Consider the following 18989-nt stretch of genomic DNA (forward strand, 5'->3'; position numbering starts at 1 on the left):
CTTGAGAACTATTTTCAGTGAACTCTAAGAATCAAGGACCATGTCTATAAACTGGTGGGACGATTCTACTAGAAGCCTACATCTTACTTAATAATGGTAGAGGATTCAATGTTCTTTTCTTCAGAATAGGAAATATGAAAAAAAAATGCTTGTTGTTCCTATATTTTTATTTCACAAATGTTACCAAAAGTCTCACTTTATTCAATAATATTTTAAAATATTTATTCGCTTTTATTTTTAAAAATAACTTATGAGTATTTTGCCTTCATGTAAGTGCAATATATGTGTACAATGCCCATAGAAAAGTGAGAAGAGGATGTGGGATCCCCTGGAACTGGAGTTGCTAATAGTTGTTAACCACCAGGTTCTCTGGAAGAGCAGTAAGTGCTCTTAACCACTAAGCCATCTCTCCAGTCTCATAATTTGTTTATTGTTACGTTATGTATATGAGTGTTTTGTCTGCATGTATGTACATGTACCATACTTGTGCCTTTGGAGGTCAGAAGAGGGTTTTGGATCTCCTGGAACTGGAGTTACAGAGGGTTGTGAGTTGCCATGTGGGTGCTGGAAACTAAATCCAGGTCCTCTACAAGAGCAGCCAGTGTTCTTTAAGAACCATCTCTCCAGCCCCTCAGTAATATTTTAAACAAAGAAGGAAAACTCAATACTTGAAAAGAACATTACAGTATATGTAGAAGGCATAAGGAAATTTGCAAAATGCTGCTTGAATTTAAAAGAAACATTTTAGCAAGCTTGTAAAATACACAAGAACAATATAAAATCAATTTAATTATAATGACAACGAAATATTAGAAAGTGAGACTTTAAAACTAAAAAAGTACTGAGTAGGAAACAGTAAATGAATTTTCAAATACTTTAAAGGAATGCAGTTAACAAAAAAAATCTTAGGCACTGAATCTACAACATATTACAAGAGGAAATTAAATAATACTATTAAATACTAATACAAATCGTCTGTGATCTATACCATGCTTGTGGCTTTAAAAATGCAACACTGGTTTTGATAACAATCTTCCCCAATTAATAGAGATATTTTATGTGATTCTGGCCAAAATTCTAACTTGTTTTTAAAGAAATTGGCCATTTGGTAAGGGCTTTTACAGTTTAGTACCAAAGGGAAAATGATGCCAAAATTGATACAAGTGACCACACAAATGCCTTCACTGTACCCACAGAAACCACAAAAAATAGCAAAGCAAGCAAAGCCCCTAAAAATGATTTGCAACTAACAGTTAATGGTATTCCTATTCAAGGGGCCTATCCAATCAATAAGCAAATAATATGTCAATAGTAAAAGAGTGAAAGTAACTAATCGCATATTTTTAAAAATAGAAAAGTAATTTATTAATACACAGTTTTTAAGAATTCAGTGGAAGAACTGGAGAGATGACTCAGCAGTTAAGATCACTTGCTGCTCTTGAAGAGGACCAGGGTTCAGTTCCCAGCACCTATATTATAGCTGACAGTCATCTATAACTGCAGCTCCAGGGGGTCTGATGTCCTCTTCTAGCAGGCATTGTATGCACGTGGTGTATTTACATATATGCAGGGAGAACACTTAAACACATAAAATAAAAATAAATGAATTTTTAAAAAATGAAGTATGGGGCCAGAGAGATAGCTCAGTGGTTAAGAGCGCTAGCTACTCTTGTAGAGGACTAGGTTGAATTCCTAGCACCGACATGGAGGCTAACAACCACTTGCAACTCTAATTCTAGGGGATCTGATGCCCTCTTCTGGCCTCCATAGGCACTGCATGACATGTGCATCAGATAAAACACTCATAAACTTAAATAAAAACAAATAAAATTTGTTTGGGGCTGGAGAGATGGCTCAGTGGTTAAGAGCAATGGCTGCTCCTGCAGAGGACCCAGGTTTGATTCATAGCATTCATATGGTGGCTAACAATCATCTGTAATTCCAATCCAGGGAAATCTGACACCCTCTTCTGACCTCTGCAGGCATTGCATGACATGTGTGCACTTACGTACATTCAAGCAATACACACATACACAAAAAGTAAAAATAGTAATAAAAATATTCTAGAAGAATTTCAGAGGGAAAGTAACACAAAATTAAATAATGGCCTCTTATTTTTACCTATGAAATTTTTGCAGTTTATAAAAATAAGACTCATTCTTGAAGAGGATGGTGGTAAATAAGAATATGCACATGCCCGTGAGGTAAAAATTGGCACGTACTTTAGTCTTTAAAATTGAGTAATGTGTTTGACCTAGAATGTTTAATTCCAAGAATTTATTTTAATCGATATTATTGTTATCATTTGTGTGTGGGTGTACTGTTCAGTATGTGGTGCTTGGCATCAAACCAGGGCAAAAGCTCTACCACTTAGCTGCAATGTCAGTTCTTTAAACTCACAGGTGTGGAAAATGTTATAACTCCAAGCGCTCACAGGTACACTTCTGAGGTCAAATGAACATGTGGCTGAAAGGTGGAAGGCATCAGCCCATTCACATTCTTTCAGTTCCATTAGAGAGCATTTGGAAACAGGTCTTAATGGATAATTTATTAATCTTATGAGTACTGTGAAATGTTGCCATCCCTAGTTACCAAACGTAATACCAAATCCAAAATACCTGGAAGTTTACAAATTTGTACATCACCCATTCTCCATGAGTTCTCAAGTGCCATTGTTTATTGCTTTGCCTTAAAAATATCATTTCAACATCCATGCAGTCCTTCCGGTTGCTGAGTAGTAGTTATAGCATCACATAGTAGTAAGAGTATATAATATAGGGTTGACCTATGTTAAGTATTCATAAGCCTAATTTTCAGTAATGATTTGAGAAGACAAATGTGTCTCCTCTATGACTTTTGACTGTTGCTGGTTTAGATGTGGTTCTTACATGTCTAGCAGCAGCAGCAGCATCCACAGGCCTCCTCTGAGCTCTGCTTGTTTCCACTTGCTCAAACAGAGACCAGTGGAAAACTTCCACTTTTCAGGCATTTCATTGCTCTGAAGTGACTTCTGCCCTTTCATGCTTCCCTACAGCCTGTTTATCACTGCTGACTTCTTGCCAAGACAAAATGTTCTTTACCCTCTCCCTACCACTAACTCCAACTCCTTTGTTTTGATTCTATAAAACCTTTAGTAACATCAAATGTTCTCCCCTAGAAGGTTTTGTACAAGTATAATTATCTTACATTCTTATGCTCTTAAGCATATACACACTTAACTTTATTTTTCTTTTTTTGTCTTTTTGAGACAGGGTTTCCTTGTACCCACAGCTATCCTAAAACTCACTAAGTAGACCAGGCTGGCCTTGAACTCACAAAGATCCGCCTGCCTCTACCTCCCAGTTGCTGGGATACACACTTAATTTTAATGAACTGAAAACCATGCCTTATCTTTGTTATGCAACCAAAAGCAACATGTTCAACCTCCTCGAGCTGGGGTTCTAGTGGCAGAATTTAGGGATTAATTATGATAATGTTGGGAAGATATATTTCATAGTGCTTGACTGTTGCTAAAATTCCTTCTGGGGGGTGCGAGCAAAGAACCAGTGAATTTATTAGGCTTACTTACAAAGCAGCGGGTGAGAGTTTACTTACAAGGGTGTAGGTGTTCTTCCTTAAGACTGCACTGGAAAGTCTCCATCCAGGCATGGATGCGACCTCCCCACAGCTGTACAAAATGGAGAGAGAGCACCTCTCTATGAGCTTCTTCAGCTTTGATACCCTTAATCCTACCCCCTTGTGCAGCTAGGACAAACTGGTTGATTGGTAGGCATGACTGACTCTCCCTGACCATCCTTTCTTCTGGAGGGTCAACAGTCAGTAAGTTCTGTGATGATCCTGGGCCAGGGGTGCAACCAAGTTTGGGAAGAAGACATCTGCCCAAGCCTGACATTCGGAGGACAGTCATCTGCCACACTAGCAGAAAAAGTGATCGGTTAAATGTCCCAATGCTACATCTTCATTATTGTTTTAAAAATAGCTCATTAAAATTAAGGAAACATCACACAAAGATCATGTTTTCACCTTACGTTAAAATGGAGCAAATATTTTTCATGGTATTAACAAATGAAGATTCTTTACCTATTGCAAGCAAGCTACTTTTGTGTTCATAATAAAATAATGACATCAGGACAGTATAGCCAAGAATATTTATTCTCCTGTTTGCTGTAACAGTAAAACTCATTCCAATTCTAAGTGACATGAGGCTCACATTGTTTTAAAAGTCCTTTATTTTATGTCTGGTATTATCTGTATCTTGCTGTGTCTTTCCTAGTGGCCCTCAATTCTGTCTATTGAAGCAAATTTCTTACAGCCTCAGCAGTTGAGTCTATATAAGGCTCTGCTCTCACACCAAAAACCTGTGTCTTAGGACCAACACCAGGTAAAAAAAAATCAATTAGTATGTTCTTGACATAAAGCAACAGAGATGGTGGGCAGGTATACAGTAACCATCACTAAAGCCATATACAAAGTTACAATGAAAGACCTGTGCCTTTTACAGAGAACTTAGTACTGGGTATAAAACCCAGAATTCTTTTTAAATTATTTTTATGGTTATGAGTCTTTTGCCTACACATATGTAGGTACACCTGTCTCATGCAATGCCCAAGGAGGCCAGAGCAAGTCATCAGATTCCCTGGAACTGAAGTTACAGGCAAGTGTTAGCCACCATATGGGTGTTGAGAATCAAACTCGGGTCCTCTGCAAGAGCAACCAGTGCTCTTAACCACTGAGCCATCTCTGCAGCCCCCAGAACCCAGGGTCTTAGTACACGAAGCTCTCTACCATTAGGTTGAGGTCCAGCCCTGAGACTTAAATCATAATTGCATTTAAGAAAAGAAGACATTAAGATGAGTGAAACATACAGGAAACATTTCACTTGTGGTTTAAATGGTATGGAAGCTTGGAAATCAGATGGACCTTATGTAAGAAAAATTCAAGCTGATAAATAAGAGCCTTTGAACAGGTACAGTGGAGAAAGAGCTACACTGCCTACTTTTTGTTTTGCCTGAAATGAGTGTGTTTAATTGATTAATTTACAGTGAGATACCAGATTCTTTCCTGGGTGAGGCTTCAAGATTACAACAAAAACATAAGGAAATTTTTCTGTGATCATAAAAAATAGGAATAAATTTGCTCCTTGGATATTAATACATACATTTTAACTTTCTCTCCCCCCACCGGTGTTTTTGTGGAAGTTCTCCCTGTAGCCCTACCTGGCCTGGAATTCATTATGTAGACCAGGCTGGCCACAATTTCACAAAGATCTGCCTGCTTCTGCCTCCCAAGTGCTGGGACTGAAGGCATTGGACACCAAGCTGGGCCCATCTTTATAACACTGCAAGTTAAGATCCTGACCCTAGAAAATCTTGTCTTTACAGTTACCCTCACAGTGACTTCTGGAAGCCAAGTTTTCTTTAACTTTGTCTGTGTATATGTGTTTACACACATTTATAAGTGGATATAAATGTATATGTGTGCAGGCATGCATGGTCATTTGTATGTATACATGCATGAGCATGTGGAGGCATGTATGAGTGTGAATGTGCATGCATGTATCTGTATGTTCATGTGTACAGGCATGCATGTGTGTGCATGTGTATGTGTGTAGGCATGTATGTATGTGAATGTGTGGGATCACATATGAGAACTAAAATTCAACTGTGAGATTTTCCTATGCACCCCTTCAGTATTTTAATCTATTGCTTTACTGGCCTAGCTAGGATGTTACATTAATGCTCTGAGGTTCCTATAAGCCCATAATTAGAAAGGAATGACAGTATTTACTGAAAACCAGAAGCATGCAGGGGAGGGTTGTTTCAGGCTAGTGATGACAAAAGATAACTACATTGATAAAAGGCCTGAACTGGTCTCATGTGGCGATTAGGAAGTTTTAAAATTCTTCAGAAACTAACATTTTTCTTACAAAATTAGAAAGTCTCTCATTCCATTTCAGGCATCTTGACCCCCCCACACCAAAAAAAAAAATTCCTAAACTTTCCAACTATGGGTAGTAAAGTATTAGAAAGCTGTTTTGTTTAGGATAGCTGAGAGAGAGTTATTTTCAAAAAGATCTAAGAGTAGAAAGCCATGGGAGGTTGGGAGGGGTCCTGAATCTATCCCTTAAAGGACAGCTGTCAGGGAAATCTTTCTCACTGATTTAATGTAAAGAAGAATATTTTAAATGCATTTTTTCTTTGGCTGTGCTCAGTGGTTTGGGGAAGTAAGCAAATTCTTAAAGACCAAGTTTTCGGGGTTTCTGATCTCTATGAAGAATGTTCCTAGCCACTGAATTCACTAAATATGTAGTTGAAGGGGTGGAAGAGTTGGCTAATTGGAAGTGTTTGTTCTAAGCTTGTTCTAAGCTCTTTCTGTGAACTGATAGTTCTGTATAAAGGAATTACTCACTTGACCTGCTCTTCAGAGATGAATAAACTGAGACATGAATGCATGCTTGATTTTCCTAAAGTGATACAACCAGCATCTGGTGCAGGAGTCTGGCCATTCAGCCTGAAGAGCCCTAGCAGAAGGGACACATACTTTATGGGGCTTCATGTGGATTTTATTAGCACAGATTGCCATGGCAATTTGGTGTATGGAATTCCTCATTACTACATAAACTTTCTTCTGTTAACTATGGCTTATTTGCTCTACCAATATATGTAATAACGTTTCCCCCTGTGATGAGGCTCACGTTCATAGGACATACATTTCATCATCATTTTTCAGATTAAGAGATGGGATTTTTGCCATACTGTCAGTCCTGGTCTTAAACTCCTGGGCTCACGTGATCCTCCAGCCTCAGCCTGTCAAGTAGCTAAGACTGAATGAAAGGCTCCCTTCACCCCCTGGCTTGTATTCACTTTCCCTTCAGCACTCTGAACTCACTATTTGTCCTTCTGTAAAACTTTGTCTCTTACCGTCCTCATTAGCAGATTCTAAAGTTTGGTGCAGGACAAACGTTCAGCCTTGTGTATACATGTGACATGTTCACCTTGGAAGTGACTGGGGTTTTGGATGGTGCAGCAAATGTAAGGATGAGCAAAAAAAAAAAAAAAAGGTAAAATATGCTCAACATGGGCTCATTGCTGAGAGCTTCTCTTAAGACATGGGGATTGCAAACCAAACCTTAGATCTGTGATTCACAGCTGATAATTATTTTATCCTTTGTTCAAACTTGGAGAATGCTACTGCATCTCACACTCAGAGTCCGAGCTCTAAACACCCTACAACTCACAGGATGATGCCCACAGCAAATAGCATCCATCCTGAAATACCAGCAGTGTCCCTGTTGAAAACCAACTAGAGCAAAAAGTTGTCCTAGGACAGGTTTTATAAATTCCTACTTTAGGAAAGTTTCTTAGACAAAACATTTACCTATAGTGTGCTGAAGTCTATATATAAATAATACACGTTCACCATGAAAAGTAAAATAATGTGTATCTGTGAATTAGTTTTTATGTGTTTTATGAATTAATTGGGGAATCTATTTTCTAATTATGGAAATTCATACTCTTTGTTTACTGGGAAATGAATTATAGTGAAATATATATTATATATATATATATTTATGATTTATATTTTCAGATAGAGTACATTGCACAGGTTTGTCTCAAACTCCTCAGCTCAAGCAATCCTCTTGCCTCAGTCAAGTACTGTGACTTACATATTCTCATACAATGTTTAAAATTTAACCTTTAAAAGTGTTTAAATATGTGGCTGGAGAGACGGCTCAGTGATTTGGAGCACTGGCTGCTTTTGTGGAAGATCCGGGTTCAATTCCTAGCACCCACATGGCAGCTAACAACCATCCATAATTCCAGTTCCAGGGGATCTGACACCATCTTCTGACTCCGTGGGCATTGCAAGACACAGGTGCACTTACATACTTGCAGGTAATACATTCATACACATAAAATAGATAAAATATTTTTTAAATGTTTAAACATTGAATACTTGCTCATTATATAACTTTAGAGGCCTGCACATATATTAGGCTTTAGTTCATCAGTAAGGAAATCTAGATCAGTCCTTATTCAGACTAAATGATAAGTTGTTGAATGAATGAGTGGTCAGAAAGACAAATGAATGAACGTATTTTGATCAATGATATTTTAAAAGTTTTTCTATATATTTCCATTTAGACAATGTATGGTTTGAACTAAAACCATCAGAAAAATGTCTACTAAACTTAATTACCTAATTTCAGACTCATATCTTTAAGATACTTTCCAAGCCTTGATCAAGTTTATTTGGAGGAGATAACCCAAATTTTAGAATGGTGGATTCAGCAAGCAGGTATCTATGGTTCACTCATTATAATCATTCACTTAAAAGATTTGATATTGGAGCTGGAGAGATAGCTCAGCAGTTAAAAGCACTGGCTGCTCTTGCAGAGGACCCAGGTTTGGTTCCCAGCATCTACATGGCAGCTAACAACCATCCATAACTCTGGTTCCAGAGGATCTAACATCTTCTGACTTCTGTGGAGACTGCATGACATAGGTGCACTTAAATATATGCAGGCAAAGCATTCATAAACACAAAAAATGAAGAAAAAAAATTAAAAGATTTGATAATACAATTTATATACAGATAAGCTGAGAAGCATGTATATTTTAACAACAATGTATCATGACATTACAGCAAGTGTTAAGGCGGTACAAGCACATCCTAATTGGCACATCAATATTATTCTGAAGGAGTATGAGGACTTCCAACTTTGATTTGACCTAAAGCAACATCTATAGCCCCTATAAGCTCTGATTATGAAGTACTCTTGATGCTCCTTGGAGGGCATATTAGTACCTGCCCCTGCCCCTTGGCTTCCTGGCTGCCAGGAAATGAACAGGTCTCTTGTACCACATGCTCCTGCCTTGGGCCACTCTGCTGCCACTGGCTCAAGGCTATAAGCCAAGTGACCATGGGTTGAAACCAAGAGACCAAATGAAGATCTCCTCCTCTAACAGTGGTTCCTTTAGTATTTTGTTACAGTATCAGAAAGCTGACTCACACACCAGCCTTCTATGCTTCTCTAGAATCCACAGGAATAGTCAAATGAAAGTTAAGTGTCAAAATAAAGAGCATCAGCAAACATGTGCACACACTTAGGTTGCTGAGCACTCAAATTCTATGCGGGAGCACTGTCCCTTCTTTGTAGTCAGGTATTCTATAAGGCATCCTACAATAAACCATGGAGGAGTCTGTCTCATTTGGTAGTAATGTAATGATAGCTTGTGAAAGAGTGTTACAGGTACAGTTTAATTTTCATTTAAGAATATTCTAGTTGACATAACTGTTTAGAATTATAAACTGGGTTTTACTTACCATATATTTTAAATCATCCTGTAAAGCCAGGAAAAAAACCTTCCCACGCTCATGGTTACCAGAGAAATAAAGCCATTGCTCCCGTTCACATGTCCAGCTCTCCACCCGAGGTCCAGCATCTAGGGGGCTGTTCACAATTTCTTGCAAATATAGTTTAAAGTCTAAATGCTCTATTTTCAATGCATCCACCTGATCAAGCAAATTCCTATTAATAATAGGAATCTGAAAAGTTTGCAAACTGTTTTGGTATTCTCAACCCAAAGTTTCTAAAATGTAGCAAGATTTAAAATGTTTTCCTGAATGTACAACTTTCCACTTTCCCATTTGCACCCTTATTTATTCTCCTGAAGAGAGTTGCATTTTCTAGATATTCATCTCTGGGTTACAAACTCCTTATGGGACACAAATATAGCAGGTATGCATATTATGACTTACAACATAAATTCCATTTTAATATTATTTATAAATGGTTGTGATGCTCAATCTTGAATGTCCACTTAATGGGATCTCGAATCACCATAGAAACAAACCTCTGGGGAAATCTGTGAAGGTGTTTCTAGATTTGGTTGACAGAGGAAAGACCCACCATAAATGTGCTGAAGTATTTCATAGGATGGGGTCACGGACTAGGACAGAAGAGCAATCCCGCTGAGACCAGCACTCATCTCTCTCCTCTCCAGGCTGTGGAAGCAATGTGACCAGCTGCCTCAGATTCCTACCACCATGACTTCTCCACCATGATGGACTGTACTACTAACAAAAATTAACCTTTCTTTCTTTAAGTGGCTTTTGTTGGGTATTTCGTCCCAGCCATGAGGAAAGAAACAACACACTGATCACTGTGAGCCTCTAATACTCAATACTTTAGATATACTTCCAATGAGCAATATTACTGAATTCGGACTGATTCTTAGTTCAGAATGAATTTTCCTTTCTAATAAGTAAAATCGTAATGGCATCTTTTTAGGTCTTAAGGTGTGTCAGCTAGCACCTACTACAGGACCAGAGGCCAACTGTAAATCCACATCCCTTGCAGTTTCCCTAGGTACCGGCAAACAATCGGCACTCAGCTAACTGGTCTCATTCAGAGTTTTAAGGTTGGAGTAAAACTGAAGGATTATTTTGAAAACTTTTCTAAATAATCTGGGGCAAAAATGGAAATGAAACACTTCTTTTTTGTTCTAGGACAGTCTCCACCAGGGCTGGCAGCTTGAACTTGCCCTTGGCACTTCACTTCCGATTCTAGGAGAGCAGCAGCGCCCCCTGCGGGCGTCCTTCTAAGCCCCAGGTTGGTTTCCTGAATCTGGGTCTGAGCAAGGAGGACTGGAGCAGCTTCGGGAGCCGGGAGGCAAGGCCCCGCGGCCAGCTAGGAGATGCTGCTTCCCATCAGACCTACTACCCGACAATCCTTCGACGGTCTGCGGCGCACTGCATCAACCCACAGAGAAAACCCTCTGCTGGGGGATCAAGGCTAGGAGGCGAGGGAAGGACAAGGAAGCAAATGGCTCAGTCGGTACCCGGAAGGCTGCCGCCTCTCGCTCGCGGCTCCGCGGCCAGGTCCGGGCTACAGTGGCGCTGGGGCGCGCATCCCCAAGGCAGAGTTCGCAGCAGCACAGCAACCAGAGCCAGGGCCACGGCGGCTCCATCGCCCGCCGAGCTCCGCCGCGCTCCGCCGCGCCCAGGGCTTTCGCTTTCGGTTTTCCGGCTCCGCCCACTGCCGGAGTGGGGTGCATGTCCTGCAGAGTGGCGCTCTTCTCAAGGCCCCCAAGGCTCTGAACTTGGCGACTTGAACGAAAGGAAGCTGTTGGGGCTTGTTGCTTGTTTGATCTTTGCTATTCATTTCAGAGGTTTTGCATCTAATCTTATAGAAAAATAAATAAATTAATTAAATATAAAAACAAAAAAACCAAAACCAACTAAGGCATGCTTTCTGCAGTAACACGAAAATATAAACTATTATATTTCCTGTCTTTCAAGATTAAACCCATTATTCTTTTCATTTCAAATGGAATAATTCGAGCAAGTTGTTGAATTTAGCAGGCTGTATGTAGATAAAATTGTGTGAATTTACACTGCGTCGTTGCTGAACAGACATTTGTAAAAGTGTGACAAAATTTTACTCTTGTGCAAAAAACACACTATTTTATCTACAATAATATGGCCATTTCTGCATTTGCGAAGGGAAAGGTTGCACCTACTTAAGTTTGTGGTAAGATTTAACTGAAGTAATTCTTCTCAAACGCTTCATAATAGTCAAGGCAGTCAGTTTTGTGTACAGTGTAAATTATCCTACTGTTAAGGTGACTTTTAAAAAATTAATATCTGGCTCTGAGAGGACCAAAAAAATAAAAATATAAATATTTTTAAATTAATATTGTTTTAAAATGTCTCGCTTGGCTTACTTCTTAATCCATGCGTTATGCATTCTCCCCTTACTTTAATTAGTTAATTAATTAATTTTTCTTAACCATTTTTATACCTAATAGCCCATGCTAGGGACTACAGGAAGAGCTGACATCAGTGAATAGTCTAGCCACATCACCGGTAAAGGCTTTTCTTTTGTTATAATTTTTATTTATTTATTTTTCTTTCACGTGTATGACTGTTTTGCCTACATGTATGTAAATGCACCACGTGTTTACAATGCCTATAGAGGCCAGAAGAGGACTTCAGACCCCCTGGAACTGTAGTTACCAATGGTTGTTAGCTGCCATGTACATTCTGGGAACTGAACCAGGGTCCTGTACAAGAGCAACCAGTGCTTTTAGCCACTGAGCCATCTCTTCAGTCCCAAAGGTAAAGGATTTTCTGGTGGACTGGGACAAGGCTTTCTTTTAATAACACCCGGTGATTCCAGAGGACTGTTTGTTATATCATCCTTGGCCCATGGGAATATACAACTGTCCCTCAGAATAGAATGTGCACAGGAAATAGGAATTCTGATTTTGGAGTGGGTCCTGATTCTGTTTTTCCTTTTTTCTTTTCTTTTTCTTATTCTCCTTCTCTTCCTTCTCCTCCTGCTCTTCCTCCCCCCTCCTCTTCCTTTCCCTCCTCCTCTCCTCTCCTCCTCTTCTTCCTCCTTCTTCTTTCTCATTTTGTTTTGACCAAAAACAGTTCCTTTATAAAGAAAGCCTTGATCACCATGTTCCCAGGAATGTGAAGGCTCTTCCTTCTCAACCAACTTCCCTGTTACATGACTGATGATCAAGCCATGGTTTGAAACAGCTCCCAGGCTGTTTCTTTTCCACTTCCTTTTGTTAAAGGAAAATGAAACTAGGGCTGGTGCTGAAGTTTGGATGTGGAGGTCCCCAAAGGCCTGTCCTTTGTTGCTGATGGTAGCTTATGGAAACATCAATGGAAGGTCCTTATATTGTCAGAGGCATGCTCTTAAGTGCACTGTGGGACCATCCGTGCAATTCTTTGCTGCCTCCTGGCTCATATTATATGCAGTTTGCTCTGCTACTACCCCTGCTATGATGTTTTAACTTTGCAAATGTTCAAAAGATTGGGGCTGAGTGCCTGATCTTAGATTGAAACCTTCAGAAACATGAAGAAAAATAAAACATTTTTTCTTATATATTGATTGTTTGGGGTGGTTATCAGTCTCAGAAGTTCTGTCTGTTTTTCTGAGCATTCTATCTCTTCTTAGAGCCTTGGACTGTGAGTGGTACCTGAGGAATAATATGGTCTTCTGTAGACCACAGGACTGGCCTAACAGTTATAAAGTGAAAATAGAGGCCTCTTTGTTCCTAAACATATTAAGAGTTTTAACATGGCAGCAGCTGAGCTTTACCTCAAGTGATCACAGTCCACCTCTGCACCCACGTCTGCACTGCTCACAGTCCATGAATCTGCTTCTCCTGGCCCATCACACTCTGTTTGAAGCATGTCTTCCAGATGTCCTCACAATCTATGTCATAGTCTTCTTGCATCTGCAGAACCAACATCTGATTTACATCTTTAGTTTTTATTAAGTACAGTGAGTATTTTCAGATGCAGAATTGGTAATAAAAAAAAAATCTGAACATCAAGAGGAAAGAAAGGGAAGTCTTTTTCTATGCATCCTTGGTAAGATAAGATTCCCCTTGGAAAGAATGCTGATAAGGATTCAACTTAGTAACAGGCCCATAGATTCTGTTCATGCTAACTTTAGCAGGTCTTTTGAAAATGGATCCTTTCTTATGAACTTAAGTTGATATCAGCAAATATTTATTGAATACCTACTAAGTATCACTGGTGCACAAGAGTCTGAAAAGATGAAAATCTCTGCCCTCATGGAGCTGGTTCTCGAGAGAATCAACATGAATTAAATTATTACATATGTTCGTGGGCAATAGAAAATATCAGAAAAGTTGAGAGAGGCTACAGTTTTAAATAGGGCAGCCAGGGCAGGCCTTGATGATGGGGGGACATTTGAACAAAGGCAGGAAAGAGGAGAAAATGAACCATGTGGATATTCAGATTTGTGCAGGAAAAGAAACTAAAAGAGAAGGAATATTTACTGCAAAGGCCAACGGGTGGAAATGTATTTCACATGTTCTACAAACCTAAAGGATGAGAGATCGTGTGGCATTTACGTAAGATAAACAACAATCAGAGATCACGTAGGCCTTTATAGGCTGTGTAAGAGTAAAATTGGAATTATCTTATAAATAGTAAATATACCTGATTTTTTGCAAAATAATACACGGAAGTTCCTTCGACCTTATATTAGTTGCTTATATCTGTTGCTACATATAAAAGTAATCCCCACATTAGGCACTCACAATTCTACTTTCTATTAGCTCCCCCCATTTCGGTGGATTGAGTACCAGGTGTGAGTAGGGTGGTTAACGCTCAGGGTCTCTCCTGAGGTGGCAGAAATTTATTGAATGGGCTGCAGTCATCTGAAACTGTAGAACTTGGTTCCAACTTGTCGGAAGGACCTCTTGGTCCTTTCCAGGTTTAGGCAAAGTCCTTAAAAACCTAATATATGGCCTCTCCTCTCCCAAGGCTGTGCGGCCCCTGATAGCCACCTTCTTCCAGAAAGAGTAGCATGGTTGGAGATGGAGCAGGCAGGGGAGAGGAGAGGATGTGGGGGCAACAGAGACTTTATTGTCAGACTATCATCCCTGCTACTGTCCATCACAGAGACTGAATCTGGTACAATCAGTAGAGGGAGGTCACAGGAGTGAGTGAACACCGAGAACTGGGGCACCATCTGCTGCCATCCTGAAGGCCAACCACCCCCCCTCATATCTGATACCAGTGATAGAAAAGGACACTCTCTACGTGTCTGAAACTGAACCGGAATGGCAGCTACCTCTGTAACTTCCCCTCAGCCTTTATGATCGACAGATCATTATTCATTAGTTTTTGTGGGGTTTGTCCTCTTGTGAACCTCCTAGTTTTCTTCAGTTTTTAATCATTCTACTTCAATCTTCAATGGCTTTTCCATGAAGAAGTAGCTCTGTCAGTTTCTACTTTTACTCAATAAGGTCTCATGTATTTATAAGGATTCACCAACTGTTGGGGTTTATAACCATTTTACAAATTCAAACTTTTTCCATGGTAATAAATCCCTGCTGTAGTTAACACCAGCATTTCCACTTTATAGATGGGAAAACGGAAGCAATGAAAGGTTAAGCAACGCTGCTCAAGGGTGTGTGTCCAGTCACGAGTGTGTGTGATACTTAAAGCTGCGGGCTGTGGCACTAGTCTGCATCGTGCCACCTCTCAGCTTTACATCTTCACTTTTCATACTTCATAAAGTCTGGCTCCTTCTCAAGATGTACATTAGCACTTTGCAATTAATGAGCACTGAAATTGCATGAGCCGTTATAGATGTAGCATCATCTAAAGATAGTGAAATGATAGGAATCTGAGAATGAGACAGAGTAAACCGGCTCAGGATTGGAATGAGATTAGTTTTTCAGTGATTGTTGCCCTGATTTGAGGAATGTGGAGTTCCTTCACCAGCTCAGTACTGCAGAGTGTCGGATAATGAGCATCCTGGTGAGAAGGTACCTTGCCCGTTACCTGATCCTTACAACATCTTGCAAGTTGGTAATTACCAGCCTCACTTTACACTGGAGGAAATCAGCATTTAACATTTGGGAACTGTTTCAAGACAGTAAGTACAGGGTGAGGTGCTTATTGAGCGGCAGTCCTCAGACCAACTGCACCAGGCTGCCTTCAGGTGCCCCAAGGCCAGCCTTACTGTTTTTTAAATGACTTATTTTGTGTGGTGGTGTTTTTTTTAAATTAATAATATCTCTGTAGAATGCTGTGAACTTTATATGTTCACATATAACTTACAGAAAAGCATGGCATTTGGAAATGCATGTGAGTAGTTGTATTCTCCATGCACTGAATTGTTTTCTTCCTGTTTAATTTGCCACCCTATATTACGGGAAGGGCATCATTCCTCCAGGCAATTAATTGCCTAGAGTCTGTGTTGAAATATTTCATTATCTTCATTTTGGTGATTTGTTGCTTTTTGAAACATAGTTTCACATTGCAAACTAATGCTAGCCTGAAACTCACTATGTAGCCCAGGCTAGTCTTGAACTCAAGATCCTCCACCCACAGCTTCCACAGTGCTAAGATTATAGGCTGGCCTGCCACACAGTTTGAGTTTGGATTTGTAGCTGGATTTTTACTTACACCAAGTATCTTAGTTACTTTCTCAGGTGCTGTAATAAATACCCTGCCAAAAACAACTTAAAGGAGAAAAGGAGTTTATTTTGGTTCATAGTTCAAGGGTCCAGTCCATGATGGTGGAAGTAGGGGCCAGAAGCCTGACACAGTCACATCACTTGAACAGAGAGCAATGGTACGTGTTGTTGCTCTGATTCCTTTCCTATCTTTACAGTTCAACATGTCAGCCAGCAGAAGGTACCACCCACAAAGGGCAGTTTTTCCCATCTCAATGAATGCAATTGAAGTAACCCACCATAGGCATGTCCAGATGTCAGTCTTCCAGTTGATTCTAGAATCTGTCAAATTTACCATGTGTTTTAGTTTGCTTTCTGTTGGTGTGATAAAACACCGACCAAAATAACTTGGGGAGAGAATGGCTTATTTCAGTTTACAGGTTATAGGCTGTCACTGAGAGAAGCCAGATTGAAGCAGAAACCACAGAGGAACACTACTTACTGGATTGCTCTCCCTAGCTTGCCCAGTTACATTTCTTATATAGTCCAGGCCCATCTGCCTAAGGATGGTACTGCCTGCAATGGGCTAGGTCCTCCTGCATCAGTTAGTAATTAAGGAACTGCCTCAGAGACATTGCCACAGGTCAGCTTGAAGGAGGAACTTCTTCAACTGAGAGTTCCTCTCCCCAGGTATGTCTAGTTTTATGTCAAGGTGACAAAAACTAAACTGGCACAATCCTCACTTTATCAAATTTGATGCACAGACTCATCACTTTAAACCACAATCTTTCCTTTCTTGTTTGCCCCAAGATCTCATGTTAGTATAATATAAAATACAACTTTAAAAGTCTCACAGTCTTTAAACATTCCAGTGGTTTAAAAGTCAATGTCTCTTTAAAATATCTAAAATCTCTTAACTGTGGGTTCCCGTAAAATCCAAAATAAGTTCTTTACATATTCTATGAGGGAAAATCCAGGGCACAGTTACAATTAATGTAAAGCAAATCCCCAAATCCATCATGTTAAAAGCTCAATGTGTGACATCTGGGATTCACTCATGATCTTCTGGGCTCCAAAGGGCTTAGGCAGGCCCACTTCTTCAGATCTACAATCTGCAACACATACAACTTGTCTCATAGGCCCAAACTGTCCCCACTCCATACCTACCACTGTCCTTGACAGTTGTCTGACAGTCCTGGCACCTCTACCATGGTGGGAGCTCCCTTGCAATTGAAACTGAGGCTGAACCTTCACCAATGGCCTCCTGTCATCTCTTCAGGGACTTTGACTCTGTCACATCATGCCAAACGTAAGCTTCTCTCTATGACCCCTTCAATCCTTGGGTTTCCACTGCAGCCGACGCTGCATTTTTACCAATGGCCTCTCATGGTGCTAAACCCCAGCTGTTCTATATGACCTTGTCACTTTTTCCATATCAGTATCATGTAGGAGATGCTTACTTCTTGCCAAGTGTGGCTTCCAGGTTTAGATGCAGCCTTGGCCCTCCCTGGACCACACCTTCTGTGTGCTAACTCTGAGGAAATATTTCACAGGTTTCTCCTCAATAATACTGAGCTCTTACTAATCATAGCTGATTTTTTCTCAGCCTCACCTGACCAGTATCGATTGTCCCATTAAAGCGAAGCTTTATTTCCATAGATTCTTAATCCAAAATACCACATGAACAGTCCTAATAGTCTTTGCTTCCCTCGGAAACTTCACAAGCCAGTCAGTCGTCCATCATCTTCATTTCTCTCACTGTTCTTATCCTCCAAGCTGCTACAGAAAAACCCACTCAATGGCTTTTCTACACCAAGTTTCAAAACACTTCTGCAATCCTTCCATAAAACAACATGATCAGTTCCTTCACAGTAATATCTTATATCCCTGGTACCAACTTCTGTCCTGCTTTGCTTTTTGTTACTATGATAAAATACTTACCAAAATCAATTTAGGAGGGAAAGAGTTTAATCTTACAGGTAACAATAAACCGTCAAAGGAAGACAAGGCAGGGACCTGGAGGCAGGAACTGAAGCAGAGATCATGTTGCTGGTTACTTGCTTGCTGTCTTTGACTTCCTCAGCTAGCTTTCTTACACATCCCAGGCCCACCTGTCTAGCCATGGCACTGCCCATCAGGGGCTGAGGCCTCCTACATCAATTACCATGAAGAAAATGTTCCAGGGACTTTACCACAGGCCAGTCTGAGGAAAGAGGGAATTTCTCAATTGAGATTCCATCTTCCTAGGCATGTTTATATTTGTGTCAATTTGACAAAAATCTAACCATCACACCATGACATCCCCCTTTTGTTATTTTTGTTGTTATTGTTAACTGGGTTTTGAGTGTTATCTCAATTATCCCTAATGTTTATATTGGTAATATTTCAATCAAGGATGATATCAATTCTGAACAAGAAAGTATGTCACATGAATTTCTAAGGAAGGGACAGTCAAACTTCCTCTCTGACCAAATGAGAAGAAATGCTGTGAGATGGGCATCTGGATGGATAGGATTTTCCAAGCTTCCAAAGTTTCTTCATGCTGTTTCTCAGGCCCAGTGAAAGGCAGTGAGAGGGGCTGCCTGAAATGCAGGGAGACACAGGAGAATATGGGACTCAAGCAGCCAACCTCTAACAATGAGGGAAGATAGCATTAATGAAAAGCCATAATGGATACCTCCTTCTCCAAGCAGCTAATGGAACCAAGTGCCCCCAGCAACACCTGAAACCATGAGTGGTTTCTATGGAAACCTGAGTCTGTTTCTAGTCTGCTGGCATTTGAATAAATGTGAAGAGATAAAAGCTTTAGCCCTGCTACCTGCATGCAGTGTGGGGATGGTGCTAATGGCCTGATCTCAATATCTCCTCAAGACTGCACTAAGGCTGCTCCTGAATCCTACATATTTCTGAAAAGTCTGATATTAGAATGCACAATACTTTACTATAACTGTATTTGGAGGGTGCCTAAAACTAACTAGCTAACCTGCTCTCTCTCTCTCTCTCTCTCTCTCTCTCTCTCTCTCTCTC

The 18989-nt window shown here is 40.1% G+C and overlaps 1 protein-coding gene and 1 long non-coding RNA gene across 2 annotated transcripts in view; one reads left to right on the forward strand and one right to left on the reverse strand.

The window, feature by feature from the left end:
• Positions 1 to 10850, forward strand: part of LOC115067813 — a 23096-nt gene extending 12246 nt beyond the window's left edge. Inside the window, exon 5 of the long non-coding RNA XR_003847185.1 lies at positions 10513 to 10850. This is a non-coding gene — a long non-coding RNA (uncharacterized LOC115067813). The remainder of the gene's footprint in view (positions 1 to 10512) is intronic.
• Positions 1 to 11684, reverse strand: part of Ctso (cathepsin O) — a 27022-nt gene extending 15338 nt beyond the window's left edge. The window contains exon 1 of the mRNA XM_017803504.2: positions 10845 to 11684. Coding sequence (XP_017658993.1) covers positions 10845 to 11060 — 216 coding nt within the window. The 5' untranslated portion in view covers positions 11061 to 11684. The remainder of the gene's footprint in view (positions 1 to 10844) is intronic.
• Positions 11685 to 18989: the final 7305 nt, after the last annotated feature.

This window comes from Nannospalax galili, unplaced genomic scaffold, assembly GCF_000622305.1.
Source record: "Nannospalax galili isolate Female #2095 unplaced genomic scaffold, S.galili_v1.0 scaffold305, whole genome shotgun sequence".
NCBI classification, from domain to species: domain Eukaryota; kingdom Metazoa; phylum Chordata; class Mammalia; order Rodentia; family Spalacidae; genus Nannospalax; species Nannospalax galili.